General features: G+C 43.0%; 1 protein-coding gene across 2 annotated transcripts in view; it reads left to right on the top strand.

Moving 5' to 3' along the window:
* ctif (CBP80/20-dependent translation initiation factor) overlaps nt 1-11,994 on the top strand; it is a 107,672-nt gene extending 95,678 nt beyond the window's left edge. For both annotated transcript variants that reach the window (XM_029252667.1, XM_029252666.1), the window contains 2 exons: nt 8,558-8,611; nt 10,789-11,994. In XM_029252667.1, coding sequence (XP_029108500.1) covers nt 8,558-8,611; nt 10,789-11,004 — 270 coding nt within the window. In that variant the 3' untranslated portion in view covers nt 11,005-11,994. The remainder of the gene's footprint in view (nt 1-8,557; nt 8,612-10,788) is intronic.
* Nucleotides 11,995-16,154: the final 4,160 nt, after the last annotated feature.

Raw genomic sequence — 16,154 nt, 5'->3', positions numbered from 1 at the left:
GCTTCCTAGATAGGCTGCAGGCCACCGCAACCCTGAGCGTCTTCTCTTGCTGATTGATTTTTTTTTTTTTTTTTTTTTTTTTTTTTATTATTATTAAAATATGGTACACAGGATTTTCAGATTTATTTAACGTAACCTTACTAAGCTACGTGGCTAGCTCAAAATGCTTTGTAATGCTTGCTACAATTTGTAGAAAAACTAAGTCATTGTTTTTAATGTGTGGTATACATTTGTGTCATTCATACATTTGTTGTGCACCTTCGTTCATATCTGAAATGTTTTTCATTGTTATTCACACTCTCTCAATAAAAAAACAAAACAATTCACAGGCGAAAACAAAAGTATGCTTTTACCTAGATTTTCTGGCCAAAAAATGTTAAAACAGTTTATGTTGTTCTCTTTTTTTGAGTAAATCCTCAGGGGTCTAGAAATTAAATTTTTGCAAAGTCTGGAATTTTGAAATTGAAGATGTGTAGGATAGTGATGGTAGTGTATGATGATAATGCACATTTGGAAATCATTCCATTGGCTGACGGCTTCCGACTCCACTACATATAGATGATACTCAACCACATTTTTCTTTCTTTGCTACTAACCCTCCCTCCCTCCCTCCCTGTTCTGCCAACATCCAGCTATGTCTTGTAGCAGGAAGACTTAATTGTTGGAGGTGGGTGGCTGAGTGGGTGGTTAGGTGTGTGTGTGTGTGTGTGTGTGTGTGTGTGTGTGTGGGGGTGGATGGGCGGATGGGTACGAGGGATGTTAGTTACAAATACGAAATATTAGTTGATATCAGTATCCTTTGGTGTAATGTTTAAACCCAGGTGTCTGTTATACACAAAAGATGAATACTGGTTTTAGCATCTTGCTCTGACAGGACATGTGACCCCAGCGGTGTGAGAAGCTCTATTTACAGTATTCTCCTCTAAACCATTCCAGCAACTTCGATGTCTAATAATAACCAACTGTAAGCTAAAGACATCCTTCTGAGCCTGTGCGGTATGCGTAGGCTATTGCAATGCTTCACCAGACAACTGCAGGGTATCCAAAGAATTCATATTCAACTGCAGATTTTTTTTAAACATTTACGCCACTAGCCAAAACATTGCATTTACGGTAACCATTCTATTGAAAAATGAGTAAATGTCTGCCATGTGCATATCAGCTTCTTATCATGTTATTATATCATATAATAAATCCTTTATTAAACTAACAAATTAAGTGAAGGAGTTGTTTAGGATTATTGTAGTGGAAAATAAGGGGAAAATGAGAGTTCTGGCCTGGTTGTATAACTGCATTAACACTGTGGTAAAGCTATATGGCAGCGGTGCTCTTGCTCCCACTTTTACTTTGTGCACGTTTCACTGTACCTCTGTAGAGGAGATGGCACTAGGGGTCGTAAGTGATTACTCATTCATTCTGAGACTAGCCGTCTAAGAAACAGAATTTTAGCTTGTAAACAATGCAGAGATTAAACCTGATCACGTAGTGCCCTTTCTGGAAAGTGATTTTACATTACATTTATTTATTTAGTGGATATTCTTTTTCCCGAACCAACTTACGGTGTAAAGCTACGGACAGTTTGCTTATTTATAGAGCTGGGTAATTTTACTTGAGTGATTCAGGTTGAGTACCTTGCCCACAGAGTACTGCAACAACAGGTGAAATTTGAACCTGTGATTTCTGAGCCCAACGGCATCAGCTCTAACCACTGTGCTACCTTTTTGTGCACAAGGCATTCGATTAACAAATCTGATTGGGAAATGAGCCGACGTCTCTTCCCAACTCTTCTGTAGCTGTTCCCAGAGGTGTAGGGCACTCGTGTGTTACTTTGCTTTGACTCTTCTCTCCAGTTTGTCAGACAGGTATTGTCCAGGTTGCTCACATGTACTCACCGTGATAATTTGTACTGTACGTGCTGCTGTGTCGCTGTAGGTATTTTAGCGCTAAGAATCGCACTTAATTTCTGATGTTAAAATGGGAAATAAGGAAGCTTTGGGACCTCCTGCATGACTCAGACAGGTCGTGCAGCTCAGGGGCCTCTTTACAGCAGGAAACCCTTTCTTGATCTGTCAGACACCTGCGAGCTTTTGTTTGCCGACGTTGGGGGGGGGCGTTGCTCCTCCGAGTGCTCTGCCGCGCTCTTCTGTTCCGTTGGATTAGCAATGGGTAGGATGAGGGATGGGGGTGCGATGGGGGATGTGAGTCATAGGAGCACACGTCAGGATGGCACACATCAGGCTGGTGCAGAAATGTTGCAGAGAGCCTAGTGTGGCACAAGATCAGGGAAGACTAATGTTCAGATGAAATGTTGTTGGAAGAAATAAAGTATGAATAAGTAAAACATAAAATAAATTATGAATCTGAAGCCTGACAGAAGCTATTTGACATACATGTACAGCAGTAGCTGGAAATAAGAATGTTATTTAAAAACAGAGGGGGGATGAAAAAACTGGAAACATGGGGTGTCTTATAATATCTAAAATTAATTAGAGCTATAGGGAAATTTCAGCTAAGACAAAGGCACCGGAAAATCTCTTTGGAACAGCCCAGGTGATTTTGCATTGGAAGCTGGTACGTTTGAGAGCGGTTGTGCCTGAAATGTAATTGCTGCCTTTAATGGTCAAAGCAAAGCCTTTTCTTTGGCTTTCTGCAGTCCCAAAAGTGAGTTTGTGCGTTAAGTGGCTACACAAGCCAAATTGTTGATAATAGCAAGAAAGACTCCCATTTCTGCCGTTAGAGGAGATAAACACTTAAGTTAAATGCCAGTGTTTTTGTACTGTTTCTGCATCTGCAGATCTGCTGTTGGCCACAACATTCACAGCCATGCATGATACTCGTTGGTTTTTTTTCCCCTTTCCTGATCACAAAATAAGGGAACTGCCAGTTTGATGAATAATTAATGCGAAGTAACTGGCAAGAGCTATGCAACATCAAACCTGCGAAACAAGGACACATTAAAAAGCTCCTCATCTACCGCGTCCGTCGTCTCGCCTTCTTCTGTTCTCTTAAACAAACAACCGAAATAAACAGCATTAGGATAGTTTCACTGGTGGGGCATTCAGTATTTGAGTTTGTTGTAGTGAACCGTGGACCCAGGCGAGGCACGGGCACGTTCCACTCGTATGTCTTTAGTCTGTAGCCGTGTGCGCTAAGGGATTTTGTCCTGCCTGGTCTAAATATTGTAACATTGAGTTTAAGGTCTGCTCATGTATTTATTCACGCATCTGTTTATTTGCAAAATTACGTGCACTCGGAATGTACAAAATCCCCTCAGCTCGAGGAGAGATTAAGGTCCGCTTATGGAACGAAGCTGGCCGACGGGATGCCGTATTAGTGTGGCGCGTTTGCTGTGGGAGGCATCCCCGCGGGTGAGTCAGTGTCCGTCGTGCCAACGACATTGTTTGTTTCTGCGGCACCAGACAGGAAGTTGTTAGGATTATGAAGCCATAACAACAACTGACTCAGTATTTCTTAATAGCACTTCTCCCTGTGGTGCTTTTGATTGCGCATGGAGATACCCGTTGTTCTGTCGCTATTATTAAATTGGCATATCTTCCGTGACTGTCTATCTCTCAGGACAAAGATAGAGCACTGAGCCTGTGCCCCACCTAGGACGCGCTTACGCACTCTGTTGTCTTGTGCGGTTTCAAAGAGGAGATGCTTATCTGGCCCCAGACGCCAAAGTCCCACAATCAAGCCATCGGAAGGCAAGGGCAGATATGATTCCCATGACAGGCACATCATACCTGAGCTCCCCCACCAACGGCTGCTGTGGCGTGCACAGCCCTGCGCTCTATCTTTCCATCTGTTTTTCTCTCTGCGCTCCTGTTCCTCCTTTTTATTTGTCTCTTTATGAGTCTGTCTTTATGTCTGTCGACATGACCCGCATGCATTGTTTTCCTTTAAAAAAAAAAAAAAAAAAAAACACTTAAGTAGAAATATCATTGTATCAGAAACTTTTAGTATAATCTCTTTCCATTCCTCACGCTAAGGTGTGTTACAGGCATGACTTGCACTTATTTTTTCTTTAAGGGACACATACAGTATGTCTTATAAACAGGAACACTGCTAATGCACTGGTAACACAAAATAATATTGTTACTGTGGTATGGAAAAGTAAAAATTGTGAAAAGCTGCATGAATAAAGGAAGAGTAACATTTTTCCTTACGTTGCGTGTAGGGTGGTCACGCTGCGTCCAGTGGAAGTTAAGCTTTCCACACTGACCTCAAGTTTGCGGAGTTAGGGTGGAACGCTTTCAGGTTCTCGAAGGGTTTGACCACCTTTATGAAGGATCTGATGCTATAGTGGTGATGAAAATATGATCTCAACCAGTCATTATGGAAATATTACATGTTGTGTAATTCGTCTGTGCTTGAGCACTGTGTCATTTACTTTGCGTGTGTTTAAATGTCCCAACATCCTTTGTAAGAGGTCGTCAGTCTGGTTTCACATCCTTGTTTGATTCTGATTTCGGTGTTCAAGCAGTCCTGGCCTGAAATTTGTAGTTATTCTTCAGAGAATAGTCAGCATCAGACTGACTTTTCGGCGTTCAGTTCATTGATTTCCGGGCCTTTGGAAGCCGCTGGGATCCTTGTGAACTTTGTTAAATAATACAGCTCTGGAGAACTCTTTGAGAACCAGCCCATTTCTTGTTCCTTTAGTTTGTTTCTACACAGTTCAGACCGTAGGATGAGTGCGGAAGGCGCGTTTCGTGTAGCGTTGCTATTGACGGCTGTAAAGCCCCCGCTACACGCTACATTTACAAGCAGCATTTTCCAGTTTATTGTTCTCCTTCTCTTTTCTCAAAGTTTGTTAAATAGTGTTTGTTCAAAACTAAACAGTCCCACATGCTGTTTAGATATGTTGAGTCTAAAATGAGCCCTTAATGCTTTTCTAGCGATCGGAACGGCAGTGGTAGAAGATTTGGTTTAACTTTGCCTTTCTTGAATGTCTGTCTTTGGTGATTTTGAGGGGAAAAAAAGCTGTGTGGTATTTACTAGCTCTTTACTTGTGGGCAGCGTTTGAAAGTTGCAGTGTTAAGCCATATTCCATTGTAAGATGTATTTTTGTGGAAACTTCATTTTAAGTGGTGTAGTTATATAGTTCTGAAGGTGTGTATCATTTACCATAAATTTGTCTGCAATTATCTGTTTTTTTTTTTTTTAAGGGGGGAAAAAAAAAATCACGCCTTCCCATAACACATTATTGTTCTCTGTATGAACATAAAGAATGTTTTTGTACACTTTAAAATGCAAACCGGTTTAAATGCGCAGAAACTGTGGAAGAAAATAGAAGAAACATTACAGAAACTTTTTGATACTGAGGTGTAACTGTGTTCCATTCACAGTAACTAAAGACCAGGTTAAAAAGTGAAAAACCTTCAGCTCAAGCAGACCCTTAGTTTCCTGAGTTTCTCTCTGATACTTTGGCTTGTCAGCAGTTTCTCTCTGACAGGTTCTAAACCTTGGCTGCTTTCAACATCTCCTCCACAAAGAGGTACCTGTTCACTGGCCATGTAGGGTTCCTCCCTGTGGCCCCCTGCGTGTTCCCATTAAAGCCACTGTACGCACGTGAGCTCAAGTGCAGAGTAACACCATCGATCTCTTCGCACCCCCAGACTCGCACGCGGAAAATCAGATTCAAAGACACTAAACCATTATTTGCCCTCGTTACACCTGTCCCTCACATTCGTTACATGAAATCACTTTGTTTAGCAAATTTCTGGTGTGTGTCAAATTACCGTTTTTTATCTGGGGAAAGAAAAAAAAAAATCAGTTCCTGGGTGTTAAATATAAGTCATTAAAATACCAAAATAAAGATAATTTTACACATGACTAGAACACAAACATGTTTTGTATTTATGACAAAATAATTATTTCTGACTTGTTTTTGTATTGTTATATTTTCATTCATTCATTATCAGTTACCCTAATGCAGGGTCATGGATGTCCAGGACCTATCCTGGGAACATAATGGTGAGGCAGGGTACACCCTGGATGAGGCAGTAGCCCGTTGGAGGGCATCATGCTGTATTTTTTCCTCTGAGTTTATCTTTCTTTGCTTTTGCAGTCTTTCATAATGCCTTTCATATTGTCTTTTCAACCTTTTTATGACGCATTGTGATAATTTTGTTCGCAGAAAATTCACAAAGTCACTGCCTGTGTCTTTTACTCTGCAAAGGACACTATGCTGTTAGTGGTGCTGTGCAGCAATACTGGGAGATGTTTGGTGCTGGATGGTCTTCGTTTGAACACAAGATGAGAAGAAGAACACAGAAGAACACGGGCATTATGCATGCCAGAGGTCATTGCTTCCGAAAAAGTTAACGGTTTGGTTCACCACATTTAGCCAGAAAGTAGGCAGACTGGCACCACCGAAGAAAAAAACCTCTTGGGCTTGAGACACAAATTGCGTACCTCTGTCCCAAAAGGGTTTAAGTGAGGGTGCTGTTGTACAGAATAAAACGCCCATTGTGGGAGTGAAATGTTTGCATACCTGGAAAAGACGCCATTGTCCGTACTGAAAAGCCTGTTGTATGAAAAGGGGTATATATCTTCAGAAGCCTTTGTTGTGGTTTTTCCTTGTATTCAACCCCATTAATAGAAGAGTTAAGTGATTTTATTTATTCACTTGGCATCTTTCATCAAACCAGCTTACAATGTCGACCTTTCGTACTAAGCTACTTAGCTCTTTACGCATTTATACACCTTCGTGAATTTTCCTGGAGAAGTTCAGGGTAAATACCTTGCTCAAGGGTGCTATGGCAGGGGTTGGAACCCTGGTCCTTTGCAAGGTGATGGCTCTAAACCTCTGCGTTGCCTCTGCCCCAACTAGAATGAATATCCATTACATTTTCTTACTTGCATTTTAAATGAAAATTAGATTCTTTATTTTTTCTAGTGATAAAATGGGCCATTAATCAAGAATGGTTAGTTAATTTCTTTCTGAATAATGCCAGGTTAATTATTTTTAAGTGGACCAGCAGGTTTATCCCCTGGTGTAGCTCTTGGGGTTGCTGCCGAATTGAGCAGTCAACAACCTCACATGCTGTAATGAACTTGCCAGCGCGAGGATTTGGCACTCAGACACGGTGTTGACAAGGGCTTTCTGGGGCTAAAGAGAGTGGTCTGTCCACCCCCATGTCACTTGATATCTTGGCACCAGGAGAATATAACTATGCATCTCTTAACATCGCTCATTTGGTGGAAGGCAAAAAAAAAAGAAGCATCACTTGGCAAGCTAACAGGATCAACAGAAGAGAAAAAATATATTGCTTTTAGAAGAAAAACAGATGATGAGCCTACACAGATATCTTACAGGTCAGCATTCACAGTATTCGTCTGCGAGTGTAAAATCTCTTCTCCTTGCTTAGTAGTTCTCAGAGTAATTGGTCACTTTCTTTTATTTGTTTGTTGCATTTTGGTGACTCTTAGTCCCATTGAGGTCGCTGTGACCCTCCTTGCTGCAGCGCGGGGCAGCTAAATCGCTTTAGCCCCTTCCGAAGCTCTGCCCATCTGTTGGGAGGCAGGTAAATCCCTGCAGATCCAGCAGACAAAGCTGTAAATCTGTCTCGGGCACAGAGCGCAGGACAGGGCAAGGTTAGCGCCCGCCACCTCCGCTGCCGCCGGGCCGCGTCTTGTCTGCGTGCCAGGCCTCCCGAGGGGACGACGTGTGCCGTGGAGCGCGATGCGCACTGCTGGGTGGGAGAGGGATTCCCTGGGATGCGACGGAAAGGGGGGGGGGGTTAGGTTCGTGTGGAAAATAGATGCGTTCACAAGGGCATGTCGGCACAGAGAAAGTTCTCTGACTTCGAAGGCTGAAGGTTAATACTTTGCGTTTCTCAGTTGACGAGTGCACTTGGCAAAAGCTGAGTTGTGTCACTGCGGTCCACGGGATAGCCGATGATTTTATAACAGAACTAACCACTTTTACACACACACACACACACACACACACACACACACACACACACACACACACGCGCACACACACACAGTTGTTTTTGTCTCCTTTTCGTAAAACTGGCCCTTGCTTTTAAATATTTTCTGTGTAGTTTTCAACACACACACCCGGTATGATGTTTAGATTATTACTGAATGTCAATTTTATATAGGAAGACCTGCATCTCTAACTTCAGTTTAACTTGGTGTTCTAATATGCTGAGTGTATAAACCACCAGTCATTAAGCATAACGGTGCACAGCTTAGTACAGCAGCATTTTTGCTGCATGTTTATTGATTTGTCTAGTTCTCTGATATTCCCAGAATAAAAGATGGGTGTTTCCAAATGGTTACCAAGATGCAGCTGTAGGCAGTTGGAGCCCGTTAGGCTGTGTATATGTCATGTGTTTGTTTCGCATTTCGTGATGTGAATGCAGAGATAAACACACAATAATATAGATACTCTAATGTCATTTACAAGGCGTGTAGAGCCTTGGCCAGGTTTTTGGTGTGATCTGACTGCTCTGCCTGCCTCTGTGCACTGATAACTCCGTGGACAAAATGTAGCCTGCTGTGATTGAATGCCAGCTGTGTGATGTTCTCCTGTGCTTTGCAGTTGCTGGAGTCTCCAGAGGTAAAGGAAGATGCAGTCCTGTGCTGTTCTATGGAGGTAAGTGTATGACCACATGACATATCCCAGCCCTCTGTCCCCGAGGCAGCGTTTTGAGATCTGTCATCCTTGCTCTTAAGATATTTTCAGACTCTTTAATGTATTAGGCTGTTTGCAAATATTTAAATATGCAATATGTGTCCTTGATTTGATTTGTTATAAAGACATTGTAAATGTTTCCTAATATACAAATCATTTAAGATGTAAGACAACTGCTCATTTGATTGTTTTTTTTTTTTTTTTTTTTAAAGAAAGTCTTTTTTTTGGTCCTGTATATATTTTTTGAATAGAAAACAGGTGGGGAAAGTGTGTCGAAACAGATTTATTTTTGGTTGAATGTGCTTCTTTGTAATGCAATGGGATTTTCAAAAGCCCTGGTATGGCTTTGGTTAGTTAACATAGTTGTAGTTGTTCTGGTTTTCACATAACAAGTGTCTTATGGTGGTACATGCCAGTGAACCAGCACAAGGACACTGCTGCCGTTAAACGGCAGGATCGTGCCAAGGTTGGTTTGGTCTATTTTTGTCAGCCATGATGAGTAAATCAGCCTGTTGAGGTTCAGATGGCACTGCCCACAGTGGCAGTAGACTGACTCAAGACATCACTTGGAAGGGAAGGGTATAGCTACAGGGAGTATGCACTCAAAAGAAAAATGACTTATGATTAAAAGTACTTAGGGACTCATTATGGCCCTGTTAACTAATGAGCTTCCACACCCATTAAAGTGGGATAATCACAGAGTGATGAAGGATCCAGGATAATTTTCTGTGTTTATCTACCGGGTGTTTGGTGCATTACTGCTGTTAATTAGGCAATGGATTCTTGGTCGGTATTTATGTTCTGGAGGTTGCCAATGTAGATTGAGTAAAAAATTTGAGGCATTTAATTTAAAACCACACATTTTAAGGTGGCGATGGCAGAGAGAGCTTTCCGAAAGAGCCACACGATGTACGCAAGGAACATATCGTATTTGAGTGAGTGACAGCTGAATTGGTTTTAAAAAAATAAAAAATAAAAGACGGTACTTTGATGTACTTTTGAGCGGAAGTGTTCTCCTCCGGCTTTTCACCGTGAGCGCTTTCGCTCAAGTTCCCTAAAACAAAGAAGACCGAAATGTAGGGAATCCAACATTAGAAATGTTGCGGCTGCTATTTCAACAACGGGTTTCGCTTCAGAAGCTGGAGAGTACACACCTCAGCTGCCCTAATCATCTGCTGATACCCTAGTCCTGTGTGCCGCGTACCCTCTACGGCAGGGATTTTCGACCTTTTTGGCCAAGGGCCGCCACCGTCGTAACCGTGAACTACCCCAAGGGTCGCAAGGATGGAAATCGTACAACGTGACATTTAAATAGCCCAACTTGAAAAATGATTTAAGGTGTACTGAGCACCTAGAACTGTATTAATCACATGATACAGTAGAATTTATAGTGTTTACAGAAGGTGTAATAATTTTTACGGTAATAATAATTAAACAAATGTTCTTGTGGGCTCCGTTATGTGAAGTAGGGGGCAATACGTAGCCCTCGGGCCGCACGTGCTTGCTCTAGAACCCTGCTGGATGTTCAGGAGTTTTGAACATCATAGTATTAAGGTTGTACTGAGACATTTAAGTCATTTTTCCATAACTCTCAGCTGCGCAACTCTTTTCACTTACCAGAGTCACTGGGACATTCATTACATAAGGTTGTCGGAAGCCTTAAGTGTCGGACGCATGCGGTTTCAAAATTAATCTGTCTTCGGCGGTTGTCTTTTAAAAATGTTTTTCATCTCTCGCTGCTTCTGAGCAATGACCTGTACGTTGAGAGGTAATATTTTTAGCCTCCGTTTGCTGTCAGTTACGGTGCAGATATTCAAATGAGGCCCGCAATTGTGAGCCAAGGCGTGTGTAAACATGAGTCATGGCTGCTTTCATGGTGCCAGACGAGGCAAGCCTCGGGTACGTTCCCTGAATGGGAAAAGTCGCAGTCGACGTCAGAATCCTTTGTCTGTCCCTTCGCTTTTATGTGTGTTGGATCCACGTGTTGGAAACAGCTTCCATCCCCCCCGGGTGGATTTGAAGTTTCACAAGACAGCAGTCACCTTTGCTCAGGACGCTGATCTTCCCTCATTGCCCCTGTGTTTTCTGTGCTTGTCCACCCCCTCCCGCCACCGCCACCGCCACCACCACCCCGGCAGCTGCAGAGCACCGGTCGGCTCCTGGAGGAGCAGCTGCCGGAGATGATGACGGAGCTGCTGGCGGCGGCGCGGGACAAGATGCTGTGTCCGTCCGAGTCGCAGCTCACGCGCTCCCTGCTGATGGAGGTCATCGAGCTGCACGCTCACCAGTGGAGCCCCCTGGAGGCCCTCACTACACAGTACTACAATAGGACCATCCAGAAGCTCACTGCCTGAGCCCATCCCCCATGGGAGGGCAGCTGGGGCTGGCTGAGGGCAGGTCTCTGTCGACACCGCCTGCGCCAAGAGGAGTGGACTTTTGGGCAGGGCTGGGGGGGGGTTGTGTGTCTCGGCCATGCGTTGGGGGAAAGGATGACAAAAGGAGCGCGTGGGGGAGAGGCGTCCCAGCATGCCGTTTGGGAAAGGGTCTTTTTTGAGGTCGAAACGGGGGGGATCAAGCCGGGGGGTGATTTGGATTTTCTTTTTGTCCTTTGTGCTCGTGTGCCAAGTACCTCCCCCTCCCCCAGCTGAAGCAAACACTTGTGCTTGGCATTCAGACCTCCGGTTTGTCCTCAGACGGGTCAAAAAGAACAGACTCTACGAGCGCATTCCTGAGGTGGGCCCAGCTCTGCCTCTGCCTGGCCTTTGTGTGGCTGCCCCGGTGGCAGATGGCCACTGGGCCCTCAACGGGCGGCACGCTCCCTCGCCGTCCCTCCCGCCCCCGCGGGCTGCCAAGTGGCGAGTCCCCCCCTTTGTGAGGGCTCTTTACGTTCAGCCCCTTTTGTTCTCACCTTGCTCCGTCGAGCCGGCTCGCCCGTGCGCCGCACGCCATCCTCCTCACCCATACTTTATTATCCTTTTAAATCCGGTCTAGGAAATGTATTTGATGTTTTAGACTAGACTTATTGCACAGATTTGATTTATTTTGCACTGTTTTTAAGGCCATTGTTTTAACAGAGGAGGAAAGCAGAACAGTTTTCTGCCATGATTTTCCTTAAGCGCGAGAATGGATGTAACGGTGGTGATGCTTCTGACTGTAGACGACTACTAGAGAATGTATCTAAAGAATTGGGAGACATTAGTGCCCTTGTCAGCTTCCACTACACGTAGTATCTCTTTGTTTTAACCAAACGTACGAAAGAATTTGGACGCTTGCAGAGATTGATTCAAATTAACTTTCCCATACAATCTACAGCTTTTAAATAAAAAAAAAAAAAAAAAAAAGAAAAACAGAAAAAAGAAACTGGAGGAGTAAAAACAGGTAGTAATTAACCGTCAGCCTGTTTTGCGATGGATGTATTCAGTTTTCATGCAGGTCTCAGATTTGCATTTTTTTTTATGTGATTGGTTTATTTGCAAATGAGAAAATATTGTAAGTGTAGTGTTTGTTCATTATCCTGGCTATTGCAAATGTGTGTAATAGTATAATGACAAGCCCCACCAAGCTGTCGTATCTTTTGAGGTATATGTAATCACATAAGCAGTATTTATTTATAAAATTAAAGTCAGCAGAGCAGGGTGTAGGAAGTGTGGTGCTGGAATTCAATATGTAATTAGACAACTTTTGAATGTAGGGCTTACAACTGAAGTGTGATGAAAATAACTGAACTTTGGTTGTCTGGATAGCTGGCAGCCTTTGAATAGTTTTTTTTTTTTTTTTTTTTTTTTTTTTTAAAGCTGTACATTCATTTTGTTTTACTCTTAAAGTTCACAGGTTAGACTTCTGTGAGCAGTGTTGGGATTTTTTTTTTAGTCATGCACCCACTCTTGAAAAACATTTATATTTTTTATTTAATTTCATCTTGCTCTTTATTTTGTTCAGGCTCTGAAAAATGTAATTTATACAGCTAAAATACCAATATACATGCCTGTTTGGTACGTGTGTGTGCTGTATTCTTCTTAGCTTCTACATTTATTGATCAGTTTCACACGCACCGGTGTTTTCCAACCAACGTTGCTCTTTATCTACCAAACCAGGCTCCTCAATGCCCTTTGATCGTCTTTGTTTGTGTGACCCTTCAGCCTGTTTAATTCCGTGCCCTCACTTTGCCCTTGGTCTCAGAGACACTTGAACTGACCATCATATGGCAACTGTGAACCTAATAGGTCGATATATTGAAGGACAAACAGCGACCATCAAGATGTTTTAAACAGTTCAACAAAAAGTAAAAAGAACTTGAACAACGACAGCGTGTCTTCTTTACTTATCCTCTCCATGTCTGCATAGCGACCCGTACTCAACAAATTTGGTTGGAAAAATGAAATGATCCATGCATCTGTGCAGCTTTTTTTTATTTTGTCGGAGCACGTTTCTTGGCTGTCTTCATATTTTACATATACTGCCATCTGTTAAGATCTGTGGAGTCTTTGATTTCATCTTTTGGTTCCTTCAGGACAAAGCAAATACATTTTTATGGGTTGAAAGTCCCTTTAATTTACATATTTCATGTGCTCACACTACTCCACACGTATTGCTAATCACAGCCCTATGCTGTCGCTCGCTGTGCTGCGGATGTATATAATGGAAAAACGGTTTTGGTGCCGCGATGCTGCCACTGTTTAACCCGGTATCATGCACCTCTAAAGCTAAGATCGCTGCGCTGCCCTCGACCCCAGGGTCACACGCCCATCTCCTGGTTCAGCCCGTAGAACTGAAACACCCTCCAAAACCAGTGCCCATGGATCGTAATCCTTCTCCATTCACACACTGTTGATGTAAGGCTTTATTTATTTATTTTTTTCTGAATTGGCCTTCAGCTGCATATAGTTTTATTTGAACATTTATGAAATGCCTGTACAAAATCTAAGGGACACCCTTTCGACTGAAGGAACTATAATAAATATACCTCTCCCTTGGCATAAGGTAGCGAGGATTTCTGCGCCAGCTCCGCAATGGTGTGGTGCGTAAACAAACCTTGTTTACATCACTCAAAGTACAAAAACACTGAAACATTTCATTCCGGACGGTTTTTTTTTTCCTCCCCCTTCCTTTAGTTTTCACTGTTGCACATGTTGAGGCATTTTCTCATAAAAGCTAAGCACATTCTACAAAAAAGAAATATTTAAAAATGTGGATTTTTCCCTGCAATGTGCATAACGTTCTGAGACAGTTAAGAGCGAGCATGCATCACACTGATGGCGATGACGGCGAAGGAAGGTTCGGCAAGTGTTGCGGGTGCAGGTTAAGAGGTGGAGAATCTGGCTCTACGCTGGAAAGCCAGGCTGGATTCTGTGAAGGAATGGTCTGCGTTGCGGAAGAGTTACCGAGGAAGCGCGATATCTTGAGCGTTTTCGTAGGTCTTGACGGAACTTTTCTGAACGAGCCATCTTCTGTGTAGGGTTTGTTTGAACATGGAGCGCAAGTGGATGTGGAGGAACCGGACTGCAATATCTGCTGCTTTACAGCACGTGCGGCGGATGTGCTATTTCCACAAATACCGTACACCGATCTCGGCGCTGTATCGAAGAGAGCGTTGCAGAAGTAACGCAGCTTCGTTTGTATAATGTATAATTGAGCTGAAATTTATTTTCTTCTGCTTCAGCAGCAAATGGTTTACTCTTAAGTGTGTTGCGAAAAAACTCCATATCTCCATAACCCTTATTTCAATTCTTATCTTCTTTAACCCTTGACATACAACCTTGACGCATCTCATTTTCTGTATTTGATCAGCGGAAATTTGCGTTGGGAAACTTCTCAGCTGTCAAACAGACCAGCCCAGAAGAATGTTGCCCTCACTGTGCATGTTGGTTTATTTCCTGCACCAAAGTGCAATCAAAGAACAGCTCAGGCACTTGGCTCCGGTTACAGTTCATTTCAGAGCCTTGGCGTAAAAATAATCAAGTAAACAACCGGAAAAAAGACCGCTGAAGAATGGGAAAATTATACTGACTGAAAAAAATGTCACACGACAGCGAGCGCTGCAGTAGATGGTTTTGCTTGTGGCCCTCGGCTGTCATTTTGCCGTGGAAGCTCTCGGCAATATGTACCGCAGTTAGCTGAAGTAATTTACCCACTTTGCAGTGTTTCAAAAAAAAAACTCTAAATCAAGCTTAAAGGTTAAAAAAAAAAAAAAGAAAAAAAAAAGTCCCAGAAAGCATTTTTTCTTAAAATTGACATAAAAAAATATACAACATCAAGTGTAATCTATTGTAAATAGTTTTATTCCTATTTGCTTGCTCGTGTACAAATGGCCATGAAACATGCTTCGTGTTACGTTATCCTGAGAAGCACTGATTGCGTGCACAAATTGTGAAACGCAGGACATTGCATAAATGCCATGCCATGCCATGACAATATATGAGTCATACTGTTTAATATTAATTGCAGAAGCAGGCTATTTGAACTATATAAAGAAGCGTATTGGACTCACTACCACACTTTTGGCGAGAGACTGGTGTTCCTGTAAGCTAAGCCTTTATGTTCAGCGAAAGGGAACTGAACAGTCATATTCTCGCATCCTGGACCGGCAGCTAGGAAATGATGTCATGACCTGTTAACTTCCTGAATTAACTGCTTAATGATTCTGCGAGTTTGGACTGCTGAGTAAGGCTGAACTCGATTCTACAGAGACCCGTCCCTCGCGCCACGTCCGCGGCGCCCTTCAAAATGTCGCCGAGAGACGGCGGCGCTCCTGCTTGGGACCGGCCGTTCCTGACGCGGGTCTGGTTCCGCTTCACCTTGTTGTGCTGCCAGGATCCAGAGGCCATGATTTATTCCTCTGGATTGTGTCCTGCTCAAAACTGCCCCATCATAAAAATGATCTGCCACTGCGTCACAAATAGGGCAGCAGGTAACACGGTGGTCGAACCATTGCCTTGCAATCTAAGAACCCAGGGTTGAACCCTCGCTCCTGCTGTAGGGCACTTGAGCAAGGTACTTACCCTGAACTGATACAGTAAGTAAACATTACCCAGCTCTTTAAATGGGTAAATCACTGTAAGTAGCTCAGCACACAAACCGAATGCTCCAAGTCGCTTTGGAGAAAAGCATCCGCTCAATGAATGAATGAAAAATTTTTCTTATCACTTCTACTTGTCCAACTTTGTGGACCTGCAGCTGCAGGTTAATAATACTCAGAAGTGATGTACTGTACATGACCTTAATTGCGCCATAAATTAACCAGTTGCGATGCAGCTTCAGCATGACGTCCGGGCAGACTGTGAGTAATTACTGTTTGCTGTCCGGAGAAATGGATTGCCAGCCTTTGTGTGAGTTCTTCCACAGATTGTACCTTGCTTTGTTTTCACCTCTTTTCTCCTCATCTCTTTCAGCAAGGCAGCCATCCATTTGTATTCTTTTGGGGTTTAAATATAAAAAAAAAAAAAAAAGGGAAAAAAAAGTCCCACAATAGTTGATGTGCAGGAGCCAGTGGGACAGAATTCACTTC

The sequence above is a fragment of the Scleropages formosus genome, chromosome 6, assembly GCF_900964775.1.
Source record: "Scleropages formosus chromosome 6, fSclFor1.1, whole genome shotgun sequence".
In the NCBI taxonomy this organism is placed as follows: Eukaryota; Metazoa; Chordata; class Actinopteri; order Osteoglossiformes; family Osteoglossidae; genus Scleropages; species Scleropages formosus.
Note: the sequence above shows the minus strand (reverse complement) of the source record. Positions and strands in the feature narration are given on the sequence as shown.